The sequence below is a fragment of the Armigeres subalbatus genome, chromosome 3 (genome assembly GCF_024139115.2).
Source record: "Armigeres subalbatus isolate Guangzhou_Male chromosome 3, GZ_Asu_2, whole genome shotgun sequence".
Lineage (NCBI taxonomy): Eukaryota > Metazoa > Arthropoda > Insecta > Diptera > Culicidae > Armigeres > Armigeres subalbatus.
Window position 1 is genome coordinate 297,214,640 of NC_085141.1, and position 14,218 is coordinate 297,228,857.

The following is a 14,218-nucleotide window of genomic DNA, read 5'->3' on the forward strand; positions in this document are numbered from 1 at the left end:
TGAAAATTTCTATTCAATGCTGACTTATTGCATTTTTTTAATTTCCAGAGAAATTTTTTTATTTTCCGTGTAACGAGTTCATCACTCTATCCTTCTATTGAATGAGGTTAGTTGTAGAAAAATACTAAACTACAAATATTTCACTCTTCAAAGGTATACGAGCAAAAACACGGAGGAACAAAATACAACAAAATTTTCAATATTTTTTTGTGTAGAACTTTGAAAATTGACTTGAAACCTTGCTTTAAACTATATTTGAACATGCATTGAAGTTCATATTATTGATCAATATCAAAAGCTTTTCACAATCTAAATACTTCAATTTTATTAGCTTCTGGAGTAACTGTTACATGAGCCCATCACAGACTAATAGAAGGTAATCATTCACAAACAACTCAAAGATTATCTACTTTTCAATTTTACAAGGATATGAATATATTGAATCACCTTTTACAATTGCCGATAATGTTTATGGGTCTACTTTCTTTATAGCTACTGGATTTCATGGACTTCATGTATTAATTGGAACTTCATTTTTATTAATCACTTTATTTCATCATTTGGATTTGAAGCTGCTGCTTGATATTGACATTTTGTTTTTCAATTATTCAAGAATGCCCTGTTGAAATTCCGAAGATGGTGAATTTGGTATTATACAACGAAGAAATCTATTCGAGAAGTAGCGGAAAAAAAACTTGTGAAAACCGCTCCACTCGTGTCAATCCCTCCCCTTTGTATTTCCACGTCAACAGCGATAATAAATAGCAGGCACGAAAGGCATTGGCGTACCGCTCTTCACGTTTCAAAGGGACTCGAGAAAATCCATTGTCACCTTGACTTCTTCTTCTTAATGGCTGTACATTTCAGTAGAACTTGCCCTACCTTAAGACTTAGTGTCCTTATAGTATTTCCACAGTTACTAATTGGAAGCTTTCTGTTTTCCCTGCCATTGCCTGATTGTGTATCCTGTGTGTTGAGCACAATGGATACATTTTATGCCAATAAAAACGAGGATTTTTTCCACCCGATTGGCTATCCTACACCTTTGCTAGCAATGTTAACTGAATACCCAGCGCAAAGCTTTATGGATGATATTTCAAGACTTACAGCCATGATAGGATTCATAACGTACACATACGATAATGAAGATTCCATAAAGTTCAATGAGTATTTTATAAATCCGGTTTACCGTTTTACTGCTACTGCTAGAATTCCCTATCGCAAATTTACGAGTTTTCTGATTTTAATTAAATGGTACAGATTCAAGATTATATCGACGAAGACGAATTGTAGTCAAAATAAATTACTCTCATACATGACAAATGTATTCGACGAATGTTTATTAAAACACAAACGAAAGATACTGAAGTAAAATTTATTTGAATTTTAAAACACAATTGAGAATTATTTTCACCTTGGTTGCTCTTCAAAATAAACTGGATTGAGCATTCGTGCGTCTTCTTGTATCCATACTCAACTTGATTGTCAGCTTAGGTGCTCCGATTGTAAATCGGATACTTTGACTTCATACCAATTTGCAACAAATGAACAATGTCAAATGTTACCTTCATTACAGACAGACGAGGATCTACCGGATCATAATTATCCGGAACATCGTAACCATTTTCTCCGGTTGCAAATCGCAATTTTATGTTTCCATAAAACCGGATACCTTGGCTTCCGTCCTGCTCCTCCGTTCATCTCCTCCCCGTTACGTACATATGACAGCCGATAGCCTTGCACCAACCAACGCTGGCGGTAGAGCCCCACCGAGCCAAAAGGACAAATCCAATGGTTTCGTTCGGTTGTCATTTTAATAACGGCAAGCAATAAAACCAAGAGGGGTAGTCCTTTTTACAGCCTTTTCCACGATATTTCATATTTTACTTCCAATTACTTCGGTTCGCTGCTAGAACGGACCTATGGCACTCCGCTGTAGATATGTAACGTCCTCCACCGATCCGGGGATCGTGGTCGGGAATCGGTTCTATATTCAGCACACTGTAATCGTTGCAAAAAAAGTTTCCAGCAACCGAACCAGTGAACTCGACGGTAGCCCGAAAAAAGAGTCAAGCATTCCCGGTTGTGTTTTTTTACTTCGGTTGAGCACCATCCTTTCGGAATGACAATGCTCTCCGTTGCTCTAACGAGCGCTGGTAGGTGCTGCTTAGACTGGTTCGTGTTTTCCTCAGAAGGATTTGTACCCCTGGTGCCCAATATCAACATTTCGAACATTTCTTCAATAAACGAATTCTCAAATTTTGGACTACACTGAATTGCCCTACCATTAGCGAATCACGAACTGGTCTATGAGGCAAGAACGAGATCCAGGGGACTATTATCATAGCCCGTGCTCGCGATGATGTCACACTCGACAGCGTCTCAATTCATCCGTGAAGCAATTTTGTCCTATTTTTCCCTTTTTTTTGCCGAAAAAAAGGCTACTACCACCAACTTCTAACATTGTCCCGAATAGCAACGGCGACGATGCTGGCGGCATTACTTGGCGTCAAATGCATTAAACTTGTCCATCTTATCATGAAATGCGCCTTGCTGTTGCTACTACAGTCTTTTCCCCTCATTTCTCACAAACGCGGTGCCTAACCAATTTCTACTTCATTGCGCGAAAAAGTACTTCGTTTCCCTTCATTTACTTATTTACTTGTCAAAAGTTTTTTCGCCAACGGACAACAGTTCTCGCTTGACAGTTTCTGCTTCTTTTCGCCTGCACTTTACTTTCTTCTCTCCCATTCTATTGATATTATTTAATGAAGGATGTCGATTTAAGCACCGGCTTCCGCTCGAGTCCGAGTTCGGCCTCCGGTTCACGGGAACAGCGCTACAGTGGTCCGCCCTCCCACAACGCGCTCTCTCTTCCGCGCTACCGCCCACAGTCGTGTCGTGGCCCGTATCGGGCCCGGTCAAAAGGAAAAGGCTAGATAACGCGACACACGTATCGAGTAAGTACATATTTGGGGAACTTTACTGCTTACTGGCTTTGGGTGCACTCGACTCGTGCAATGCCGGCCGCTTTGGCTCCATGTATGTATAGCGGGCGAGAAGGCGAGATAAAGATGGGTTGGGTAGGGCAAATTTAACACCTCGCTCGACAGTTATTGATTTTTACATGCACAGAGCACCTGCATACCCATATGTACATGTATTCGATTCAACTTCCTTTATAGGTAACAAATTTATCGAAAGGGTTTTCGCTGTGGCCTGTTTCTTGTTATGTCGAAATACGGATTGTCCTAGAAATAAGCACAAATTATACTAAGTTCAAGCCTCTGGCTAAATGAACGGCTGCATCCTTGAACTCAGGAATCATTTGAAAAGCTCTTTAAAAAAATGTGAAGGCTGCAGGCCTTCACAAGAAGTTATTACTATGACTATAAACAAGCACTGTATCCTCGACAAAAAAGTATTTATCCACGAATACGTACTCTATACTCTATCAAAGTATCCTACTTATACTACATAATTGGTTTATATGGCCGTCATGTTGGATCTAAAAATGGCGACGGACATTATTGTAGAATTCTGTTCTGCTCATCGCGTCCAATTGATAGAAAATCATATGAATTCTTGTAATGTAATGCAAAGGTTTTCAATCTTTTTGAATATGCGACCCACCCAGCTGAATCTCATATTGCTTGCGGTGTAAGGCCGCAGGTCTTAGCTGAAGGTCATTAGCTCGAATGAGAAGTAAGAAGCAAAACGTGAGCAATGAGAAGTTTTTCCTTCTTTCTTCTCCCCTCTTTGTTCTTCGCTATATCTTCTGTCTTCTTCGCTCTAGTCTTTCTTTTTTCTTCCCTCTTACCTTTTCCTTCCTTATTTTTCCTTCTTCTTTCTTGGGCCATCCTTCTCTCTTCTTCGTTCTGCTTTCTTGTTTCTTCTTCTTTTTTCTTATTCCTTCTTCTTTCAGTCTTCTTCTTTCTCATTCATTTTTCTTCTTTTTCATTCTTTCTTCTTCCTTCTTCTATCTGTCTTCTTCTATTTTCCTTCTGCCTTCTTCTTTCTTCCTTCTCCCTTGTTCCTTCTTCTTTCTTTTATCTTACTTCTTCTTTCTTCTTCCTTCTTTTTTCTTCCTTTTTCCTTCTTTTGTCTCCCTTCTTCCGTCTTTCTTTTTTCTTCTTCCATATTCTTTCTTCCTTCCTTTTCTTTCCTTCTTTCTTCCTTCTTCCTTCCTTCTTCTGTATTCCTTCTTCTTCTTCCCTTCTTCCTTCCTTATTATTTATCCCTACTTCTATGTATCTTCTTCCTCCTTCTATCTTCCTTCTTGCTTCTTCCTTCTTCGTTATTCTTTCTTCCTCCTTCCTTCGACCTTATCCCTTCTTTCTTCTTCCTTTTTCCTTCTTCCTTCTTCACTTCTCACTCCCCGCTTCTCATCATTAGGCCTAATTACCGTTTGACCTAATGACCATTCTGCCTAATGGCCTTCGGCCTCATGACCCAACATCATTGCTTGCTACACACAAGGTACCAAATGCATTGATTTTTAGAAATTTGATAAAAATTAGTTTACGTTATGTTGAGTAAATCATTATAAATACCCCGTCATTGTATTTGCCAAAATTTAAATTTTTCATTTGTTCTATTTGGATTGAATTTGGATTGGATTTGGATTTGATTTGGATTTTATTTGGATTGGATTTGGATTGGATTTGGATTGGATTTGGATTTGGATTGGATTTGGATTGGATTTGGATTGGATTTGGATTGGATTTGGATTGGATTTGGATTGGATTTGGATTGGATTTGGATTGGATTTGGATTGGATTTGGATTGGATTTGGATTGGATTTGGATTGGATTTGGATTGGATTTGGATTGGTTGGATTGGTTTGGATTGGTTTTGGATTGGTTTGGATTGGTTTGGATTGGTTTGATTGGTTTGGATTGGTTTGGATTGGTTTGGATTGGTTTGGTTGGTTTGGATTGGTTTGGATTGGTTTGGATTGGTTTGGATTGGTTTGGATTGGTTTGGATTGGTTTGGATTGGTTTGGATTGAATTTGGATTGGTTTGGATTGGTTTGGATTGGATTTGGATTGGATTTGGATTGGATTTGGATTGGATTTGGATTGGATTTGGATTGGATTTGGATTGGATTTGGATTGGATTTGGATTGGATTTGGATTTGGATTTGGATTGGATTTGGATTGGATTTGTATTGGATTGGATTTGGATTTGGATTGGATTTGGATTGGATTTGGATTGGATTTGGATTGGATTCGGAATGGATTTAGATTGGATTGCATTTGGATTGGATTTGGATTGGATTCGGATTGGATTTGGATTTATTTGAATTTGGATTTATTTGAATTTGGATTGGATTGGATTTAGAATGGATTTAGATTGGATTTGGATTGAATTTTAATTGGATTTGGATTAGATTCGGATTGGATTTAGATTGGATTGCATTTGGATTGGCTTGCATTTAGATTTGGTTCGGATTGGATTTGGATTTATTTGGATTTTGATTGGATTGGATTTAAATTGGATTGGATTCTGAACAGATTTTGAATGGATTTTGAACAGATTTGGATTGGGTTAGGATTGGATTAAAATTAGATTAGGATTCGATAAGGATTGGACGTTGTATTTGCCAAAATCTCTGCTATTTTTTATTCTACTTCTGAGTATTTGCTTCTTTTCACATTCATTTTCATTTTTGTACTCGCATAACAAAAGAAAGCCATTGACTTCGTAAAAATCGTTGTTCTCTATTCACCCATGCATTTCACCCTAATTTCAGGAAAAGATTTGTATGTATGTAGTCATCCACCATCCTGGCTTGAGTCTTGCTCTGCATACGGTTCCACTCAATAGTACAGTCGAATTCAATTACCATTCTGCTATCAATACACCACTGTATGAAGGGCCAAAATGGAGGTGGCGGACCCGTAAGCAGAGACACTTACGCAAAACCCGCGGGATAGAGAGAATCTCCTTCCAACAGTGTAATCCAACAGACTAATAACTAAACTCGCAGGAAATGATTTGTGGGACAAAATATGGAATCAAAAAATTTTCTTTCGCAAACCCCCATTGTTCAAGCAAACTGAGAATCGCGACGCACAATTTGGGAATCCATAATCTAATGCATATTACCCCATCTTGAATTTTTATCGATTTTCCACTTCTACTCATCCAACCCGTTTGATTGACACCGGGGGACAGTTGGGACTATTTAAAAGGGCTTGACGACCCCTCACATGGCCACTGCGAGTTAGGGGGCCTGTCTTTTATGTGATGAAATTTGTTAGTGGGCTCTGTTAAACCATTACAAAAAGCCTTATATATCCGCAAGCAGACCCTACCAAAGCGACTGTGCGCCGCCCAAAGCAAACTGGCGCAGCCCAGGAGCTTCGATAACGGCAACGTCAGCGGCCTTCCATTCATTGAGTAGAGCCGGGTGACACCGTCTTAGAATGGCGGATGGGTTAATGCCGCCGTGGCAGGGCACGTCGTTTCAATCCAGCCGTCTGGCTTACCCAACAAGACGATAGTAGAATCAGTTGATTCCTTGCTGGCTTACGCCTTTTCGGCATTGAACACCGAGGTGTCCACCCCCGCATGGACTCATTGCATCCGCATATATAACTAATCATTGGATCGAGAAGGCGACTGCTCCAGTTGGGTTCAAGGGCAGAAATGAATAAAGCGAACAACAACTACGGTGGCAAACCCCTTCGTAAAGTAGGGCTTGGTGTGGTCTCCACCCAAGGATGCGAGAGAAAGGGAGTTGAAGGAGGCGAGCGGTGAAGCAGACGACGAGAAGAGCTCTAACGGTGCGCCATTATTCCTTTTTTTCATGTTCTCCTGCGACTAGTTATTAGATCTATTGTAGCAAGGAGCGGTGCACTTTTTCCTTCCACAGTACCACCACGACAGGAGACGTTTGAATTTGCACTCAGTAAAAAAGGCCCGGACAGAGGACAGACAAGCGCTCCATGGACTCGCCCATCAATAAGCACTACCCACAGAACGAAGAAAAGCGAAGAACAGTAAAGCAGGCCCAGATGCCCGGCGAAAGTCAGGAAATATGGGCAAGGGTTAGATGAAGAGTTTCGTAGCATAAGGCGTACGAAATGATTCTCATCTTAAGGAGGGGCTCTCAGGCAGGCGACACCTCATATGAAGCACTAGCCCAGGAAGTCCGGGGTGATGGTGTAGAACTGGAAACTTTACACGATGAGATAACCCTTCTAAGTAAGCAACTGGACAAGATCTCAAAGCAGGAAAGATCGCACGCTATGTTTAAAGGCAACTATTATGCAAAGTGAATGCACCTCGGATCTTAAGCCGTTAGATCATAGTTTTTGACCTCTAGTTTAAGGATTTGAGTCGATTAAAATATTTCATCGGTGAAATTTTGACTTTTTTACTATTCAAGGTAATATTTTTAACCTAAAAATCTTTCCTGATTTTTTTAATTTTATTAAAACAAGTTATATAACATCCAAACGTAAAATTTTTTTCTGATGCTTTAAGAAATATTTTCAAATAATTTTTTTTTCATATGATGAAAGTAGTAGAAGTTATATTAAAATAACTGCCAGTTTTCAATGTTCTTAAGGTTTATTATGAATAGATCTGGAGCCTTTCTTAGCCGTACGGTAAAATGCACTGCTACACTGCAAGACCATGCTGAAAGTGGCTGGGTTCGACTCCCAGTCTGGTCTGGGAAATTTTCTCGCCTTCCCTGGACATAAAGTATCATCGTAGCCTCATGATATACGAATGTGAGAATGATAATTTGGACTAGAAACCTCGCAATTAATAGCTGTGGAAGTGCTAAATGAACACTAAGCTCCGAGGCGGTAGAGTGGTTGGTGTAATGCCATTAAGAAGAAGTATTATTAAATTTAAGAAGATAATATCACTTTTAAACATTTCAAATCAACAAAAAAATAAAACTACGAACTAGTTCAAAGTAGTATTTATGATCTTTATTTCAAACTCCATTTGAACCTCGATGGACGTCTGCATGGTGTGACCACTATTACAGTTTACTTGCATACTGTTCATGGTTATCTGGCATTTTGTAGTTTTGCTAGATAGTATAGAATTTTTGTGGATGGCTTCCGTTGTTTGCTCCGTATACTTTGTAAGGCCTCTCTTCGATGCGCTTCAACGCGATTTCAAAATTAGAACTTTTTTCGGTGATTGGTAGCAAGGCTGCTATCCAAACTGTCACAAAAAGCTCGTATGGCGTCGAACAATGTCACACTAAAACAGCAATCAACTACCTTTGGTAGACTATCCAATACCTTATAATAACCATTGCATTATTTTACTTTCAAAACATCCGTTTAACTAAAAGACTTCGGCAGTAACGCCCAGTGAAACCAAGTTGAGCGTGATGGGTTGCGTTGACCTCTGATGTCCAGATTTCAGATTTGTCTTGATGGTTTTTTTTTTGCTACAGGGCCGAAAATTTGGTAGACCAATAGGACAGGGCCAAAGGTGCTGGTTGAAAGAGATGGCGCCACAACATTTGTAGTAAAATGAATTTTCTTGTATGGACAAATCACCCGTTCTCACTAACTACGCATCACAGCGATATGTGACGTAGGTAGAAAAGCTTAAAAAAAATTTCTGATTTTTTATACCCCTATTGCATTTTGCAACTTTAAATAATAAATGAGATCTGATTACTGCTCCATACTAAACTCAAGCGGTTTACTACAAATTTCTTTATGACTGCTCTCCACCTAGAGTGTACAAAAGTAACATTCAAAACTTACGCTATTCAACGACAGTTGTCACTGCTGTATATGTAAAATTACATTGATATAAAAACGAAGCATCGCCACCTCTCGCTTGGTAGTGTCAATATCGCAATTTATACCAGCAGGTGTACAAGTGTTGTTGAAATGATTTGAAAGGGCCTCAAGCGGAATTTTAGCTAGAATGCCACTGGTCTCGTCCTATTCCACCAGCTAATGTAGCGCTGGAGGAGGGGTTTTGTATAAAATTTTGTCATAGTCTCCTCCTTCCAGAAGATGATTATGAAAACAATTGAAATATAATCGAGCATCTTTCTTGACCTGTCCAGCGTTAAATTCTGTTTCTATGGTTACAAGTGGACGGTGCAGGGTTGCTGGTTTTTTAATAGACACGTATGAGATATGTAGTTACGCAATTCGCCATTCGCTATCGAAAAATTAAATATATGTTCTGCGTCAATAGTATTTCTAGTATAACTTCTGCTACTTTCATCGCATGCAAATTGTTTTTATATGAAAATGTTTCTTAACGCATCAGCAAAAAAAAAAGTGATTGGATTTTATATAACTTCTCGGGTACTTTTTCAAAACGGCGTATGTCGCAAATTGTAAACAAACCCGTTTTCAACAGCATATGGCATCAAATTCATCTAAAAATGTGTATATCTTCAAATCTACATGAAAATGTGTTTTTAAAAATGTAAATCATTTTTTTGCAAAACGGTGTAACATCATTGTTGAAAATATTGCACATACACCGCTTAGCAGAAAATGTACTTTATAAAGTTTTTTCGAACAACTAAATAGTTTAAAACGTGCGTCTGCTTGTACTTTTTCATCACTGATTTTAAAATTAAGCATGTTGCTTGAATATTCTGATTTTCGTTAAGAAAAACATTTTACGTTGTTTTTCTGCAGCAAATGTTGTTACGTCGTGTTGTAAGTGTTGCAATTTTTTTGTCGCATGTGCGTGAAACGTTTCAACTTGACGCAACATTTCGACGTATCAACAATGCAGCGTACGGAGCAGCGTAACATTTCGACGAAAGTAGCATGACCTCGGTCATGCTGACGTATCAAAACGACGTATGTGATTTATCTGTGGCAGAACGTTGTAACATATATTTTTATCAAAATAACTGAAATGTTCACACGCAGTGCAGATTTTAGAGTCAGTGACGATGAACCTTTTCATAATGTATCGTTGAGGTGTATTCAATTGCAATAAAAATGATTAGTTTCTAAATAGGAATAAAAATGAAATCTGAAAACTTCCAAGCTCATTTTCTCAGCTTGATCAAAATGTTACATACGCCGATTTGAAAAAGTTCCCGAGACTTGTTTAAAAAAATTTTAAAAATCAAAAATTGTTTATATGTTAAAAGGTAATATTAAACAGTAAAAATGTCAAAATTTCACCGATGAAATATTTTAATCGACACAGATCCTTAAACTAGAGGTGAAAAACTATGATCTAACGACTTAATATCCGAGGTGCATTAACTTTGCATACCTAAAAGTTGCCTTTAAATATAGCGTGTATCGCCTCTATCCAAGGACTGCAGGGGACACAGATTGCCATGATCCTCCATGATCAAACTGTCGGCCACCGATGTCAAAAGATGATCAAAGTTGGTAAACGAAAAGTTGGATGGTCAGTATGTCCACTCAGCCTCTACCAACCTTGAAGCTGCATACAAATAATTTACGTGCAAAGGGTCAAACAGGAGCAACTTGTTTAGGTTCTGCGTTTTTGTATACTTTATTTTTTGTGATTTTTTTATGTAGGTGCTGCGCCGAAGAGTGCACACGCGTGTAAAACTACCATTGTACATACTATTTGCGAGCAGACACCATGTAATGGGTGGTCCTGTTTTTCCAGTTGAGTGGAAATACGAGGAACTTCACTAGCCATGCGGTTGAATTCACCGGTTCAAAGCAAGACCATTCTGAAGGTGTCCGGGTGCGATTCCCTGTCCGGTCTAGTAAATTTTCGGGTTGAACATTTTCTCGATTTTTCTGGGTATAAAAGTATCATCGTTTTAGCGCAGTGGCGTCTCGCTCTCTGGTGCACTACGTGCACTACACAGTTAACATTTCTTCATAGAAAAAAAATCACAAAGTGTTTCTGAATATATAAAACACAGACGTAGTCCCACGTCAATAATGAATAAAATTACCAAGTTATTATTGCAAGAAAATCAATTTCATTTGGTCGCCTGGTCGCTACCTCACTTGTGTAACATCATCGGTGAACAAAATAATGATCAAAAGAGATTACCTCACTCTTTGACGCCCAATGCGACGCACCACGCACACCACACACTGCAATGTGCTCAAACGATGCGTCATCGCAATGAGCGAATTTGGCTTAGCTTGGTTCACTGCTGGAAGTACACAAGAACGCCGCATATGTACACGAAGCCCACGTCTGAATGTATTGAAAAGCATTCAGCTAAATTGTCGGTGTGTTAGTAAAAATTGGTGCACTTCTCTCAATGCACGACGTTAATACGGGACGGAGACGAAACGAATCGGCATCATATGCGACGAAATGATTCGGCATCAGCCCGGTGTGAGAACGTTGCCGATGACAGCGTCGCTCTTGAATTTTCTGCTCTCTGAGAATTTAATTTGTCACCCCATGCTTCTTTCACCTATTAAACACGTTGTTTTTCTCGCTTACATTGTTGAATGAATTAATAGCTTCATTCTGTATTTTCGGTACGTCGCGGTAGTGCGGTCTTTCGTGGTAATTGAACACTAAAAGAAAATGGAAAACGATACCGTGGATGATATTCTTCTCAACCCATTTGCTAGACGATCATTTCAAGAAAAACTGCTTATTTCAAGCACACCTGTGCCACAGCCTAAGCTTGAGAACTTGAAATCGCAGTTCTCCAGAGGAGGGAAAGTTATTACTCGTAATTTCAACGTATCAGCATACGATACCAAATGGTTGAGCGGTTCGAAGGTGCGAAATAAGCTGTTCTGTTGGCCGTGTTTATTGTTCCAAAATCCGGAGGACAAATGCGTGTGGATTAAGGAAGGCTTCAGTGATTTAAATCACTTGTCAGCTGCCATTAAGATTCATTCGGCAAGCAAGGAGCATATTGCCAATGCCATGGCACACAGGACATTTGGAAAAATCCGCATTGATGAAGCAATGGATCACGCGCGGGGAGTTTCGAGGAGAAACCATAATTTGCAAGTGAAAAAGAATAGAGATGGTATGAAAACTTTGATTGATCTCATCTGCTATCTCGGATCACATGGTCTGAGCTTCCGTGGCCATAACGAAACCGAAAACTCTGTGAATAGAGGAAACTACAAAGACCTATGTGAATTCATTGCTACAAGAGATTCATCATTCTTGGAGTTCACTACTAGTAGTCAAGTATTTTCGGGAATGTCTGCAACCATTCAAAACGAACTCATTGAAGTGATTGGATCGTTGATGATTGAGCAAATTTCGCGTGAAGTTGATGAAGCTGAATTCGTTGCAGTAATGGTGGATGAAACAACAGATATTTCCAGGAAATCACAACTTGCTACCACATTACGGTACTGTTTAAAAAATGGTAAGTAGCCTTCCGGTAACAATGATTCTCCTTTGAATTACATGTTTATAGTTTTGTAATATTGATAAAAATTCAATCGAACTCTTCTAGGTACAACCGTAGAAAGATTTGTGAGCTTGGATGATGTGAGCAGTAACAAATCGGCTGTGGCACTCGCAGATGAAATAGTTGCCTTGCTGAAAAAATTTCAGGTGCCTGCCACGAAACTTGTGGTACAGACGTATGATGGAGCACGTGTAATGTCAGGTGCGAGCGGAGGAACGCAGGCAATAGTAAAAAAGTCGTATCCAAACGCTGATTACATTCATTGCAAAGCCCATGTTCTTAATCTTGTTTTGTTACACGCTTGCACTAATCAAAGAGACACTAAAAAGTTTTTCAACACTTTCTGCTCTCGCTTCCTTTTTCACGCAAAGTCCAAAAGAGATGCTGAGTTGAAAAATTATATGCAACAGAAAATTCCTAATGTTTGCAAGTAAAATGGGCATATACTTCAAGAATGATCAACATAGTTGAAACACATCATGCTGACATTACCACTTGCTTGGGTGAAATATGCATGGGAGATATTCAGTGGGACGGTGAAACACGGACTTTAGCAAGAGGGCTCCATAGCTTCCCGATCGAGTTTGATACCATCTTCTACTTGAAATTATTTGCCTCTGTTTTTTCTTTCACGGACGTTCTATATCAAATACTGCAGTTGAAAGAATTGGACTACGTTGAATGTGGTAGAAGTGTGCGAAATGCTCGAACCAACATACACAAATTACGAAATGAAACGAAATTTAAAGTAATTTGGGAAGAGACCGTAACCATGACTGGTGGCAATAGTGACGGAAAGCAGTTCAAACAATATTTCAAAACGTACATCTCGATTATCGATCGTATTATCTCCGAATTGGACGAACGCTTTGCTGATCTTAATAAACAGAGCTATTTAAGCCTACTCGATTCTACGAAGTTCAAAGCGTATTGCGATAAATTTCCAAAGGAACTTGTTGATGATGTTTGCTCACGTTTCTCCAACTTTGACAAAGTGAAGCTGACAAATGAACTTAAAGTGTTCTACACTAAAGATGAGTTTGCTGGGAGGAAAGTGGCTGAAATTATGAACGTGTTGGTTACAGACAACCTAGAAGACATTTTCTCTGAGACACATCGATTAGCTAGGCTAATACTAACGCTTCCCTCGACAACAGCATCGGTCGAAAGGAGTTTCTCAATTCTAAGAAGAATCAAAACGTATCTGCGGTCGACAATGGCAGAGGAGCGACTCAAATGGCTGATGTTAATGTCGGTCGAAAATGCCCTACTTCATCAGTTGAAACTGGATAGTAATTTCTTCGATGAAATAATTGATCGTTTTGCTCGCCGAGTAGATCGTAGAGTTCAGCTACTGTACAAATAATAAGTTCGATTGATGTAATATTCTTGAATGATTCACAATAAATACAGCAAAAAACTTTTTTTTTTAATTTTTAAACACGAAACGATTGTTTTTTTTCTGGAAAAATATTGGTCGGGTGCACAACCAGCTTTACGATCCACGAGACGCCTCTGTTTTAGCGTCAAGATATATGAATGCAAAAATGGTAATAGAGGCGAACACTTTCAGATGTATGGAAGAAACAGCGTTTGGTTCTGTTACCAAAACCTAACAATAGATACTGCATCGAAGCAACTGGAGAAGTTAATTCTGAAAAGGCTGTATTCGCACTTGGAGGAGACGGGAGGATTGCCGTGCGAGCAATTCTGCGTTCGGAGAAGAAGTTCTGCAGTAGACGCCATTCAATGAGTGGTTGGCATTGGCACCATTGAATGCAAGCGGCAAGGTGATAACGCTTGACGTGTGCAATGCCTTCAACAGTGCCTGCTGAAAGAGGATTGCGAACTCTTTACTA

General features: G+C 39.2%; 2 protein-coding genes across 2 annotated transcripts in view; one reads left to right on the forward strand and one right to left on the reverse strand.

Annotated features, from left to right (window-relative positions):
* LOC134224922 (uncharacterized) overlaps positions 1-14,218 on the reverse strand; it is a 356,688-nt gene that overhangs the window by 317,729 nt on the left and 24,741 nt on the right. The gene's annotated exons all lie outside the window — the stretch shown is intronic.
* LOC134222578 (uncharacterized) lies at positions 11,507-13,725 on the forward strand. The gene is made up of 3 exons (XM_062701739.1): positions 11,507-12,314; positions 12,405-12,526; positions 13,018-13,725. Exons 1-3 carry the CDS (start codon positions 11,507-11,509, stop codon positions 13,723-13,725), a joined length of 1,638 nt encoding a protein of 545 aa, XP_062557723.1.

Bases quoted from the DNA above. Each gene is read 5' to 3' on its own strand.
- LOC134222578 (XM_062701739.1), top strand. From the start codon at position 11,507: ATGGAAAACGATACCGTGGATGATATTCTTCTCAACCCATTTGCTAGA. The intron at 12,315-12,404 runs GTAAGTAGCCTT...GAACTCTTCTAG, and splicing joins ACGGTACTGTTTAAAAAATG to GTACAACCGTAGAAAGATTT. The intron at 12,527-13,017 runs GTACAGACGTAT...CAAATACTGCAG, and splicing joins TGCCTGCCACGAAACTTGTG to TTGAAAGAATTGGACTACGT.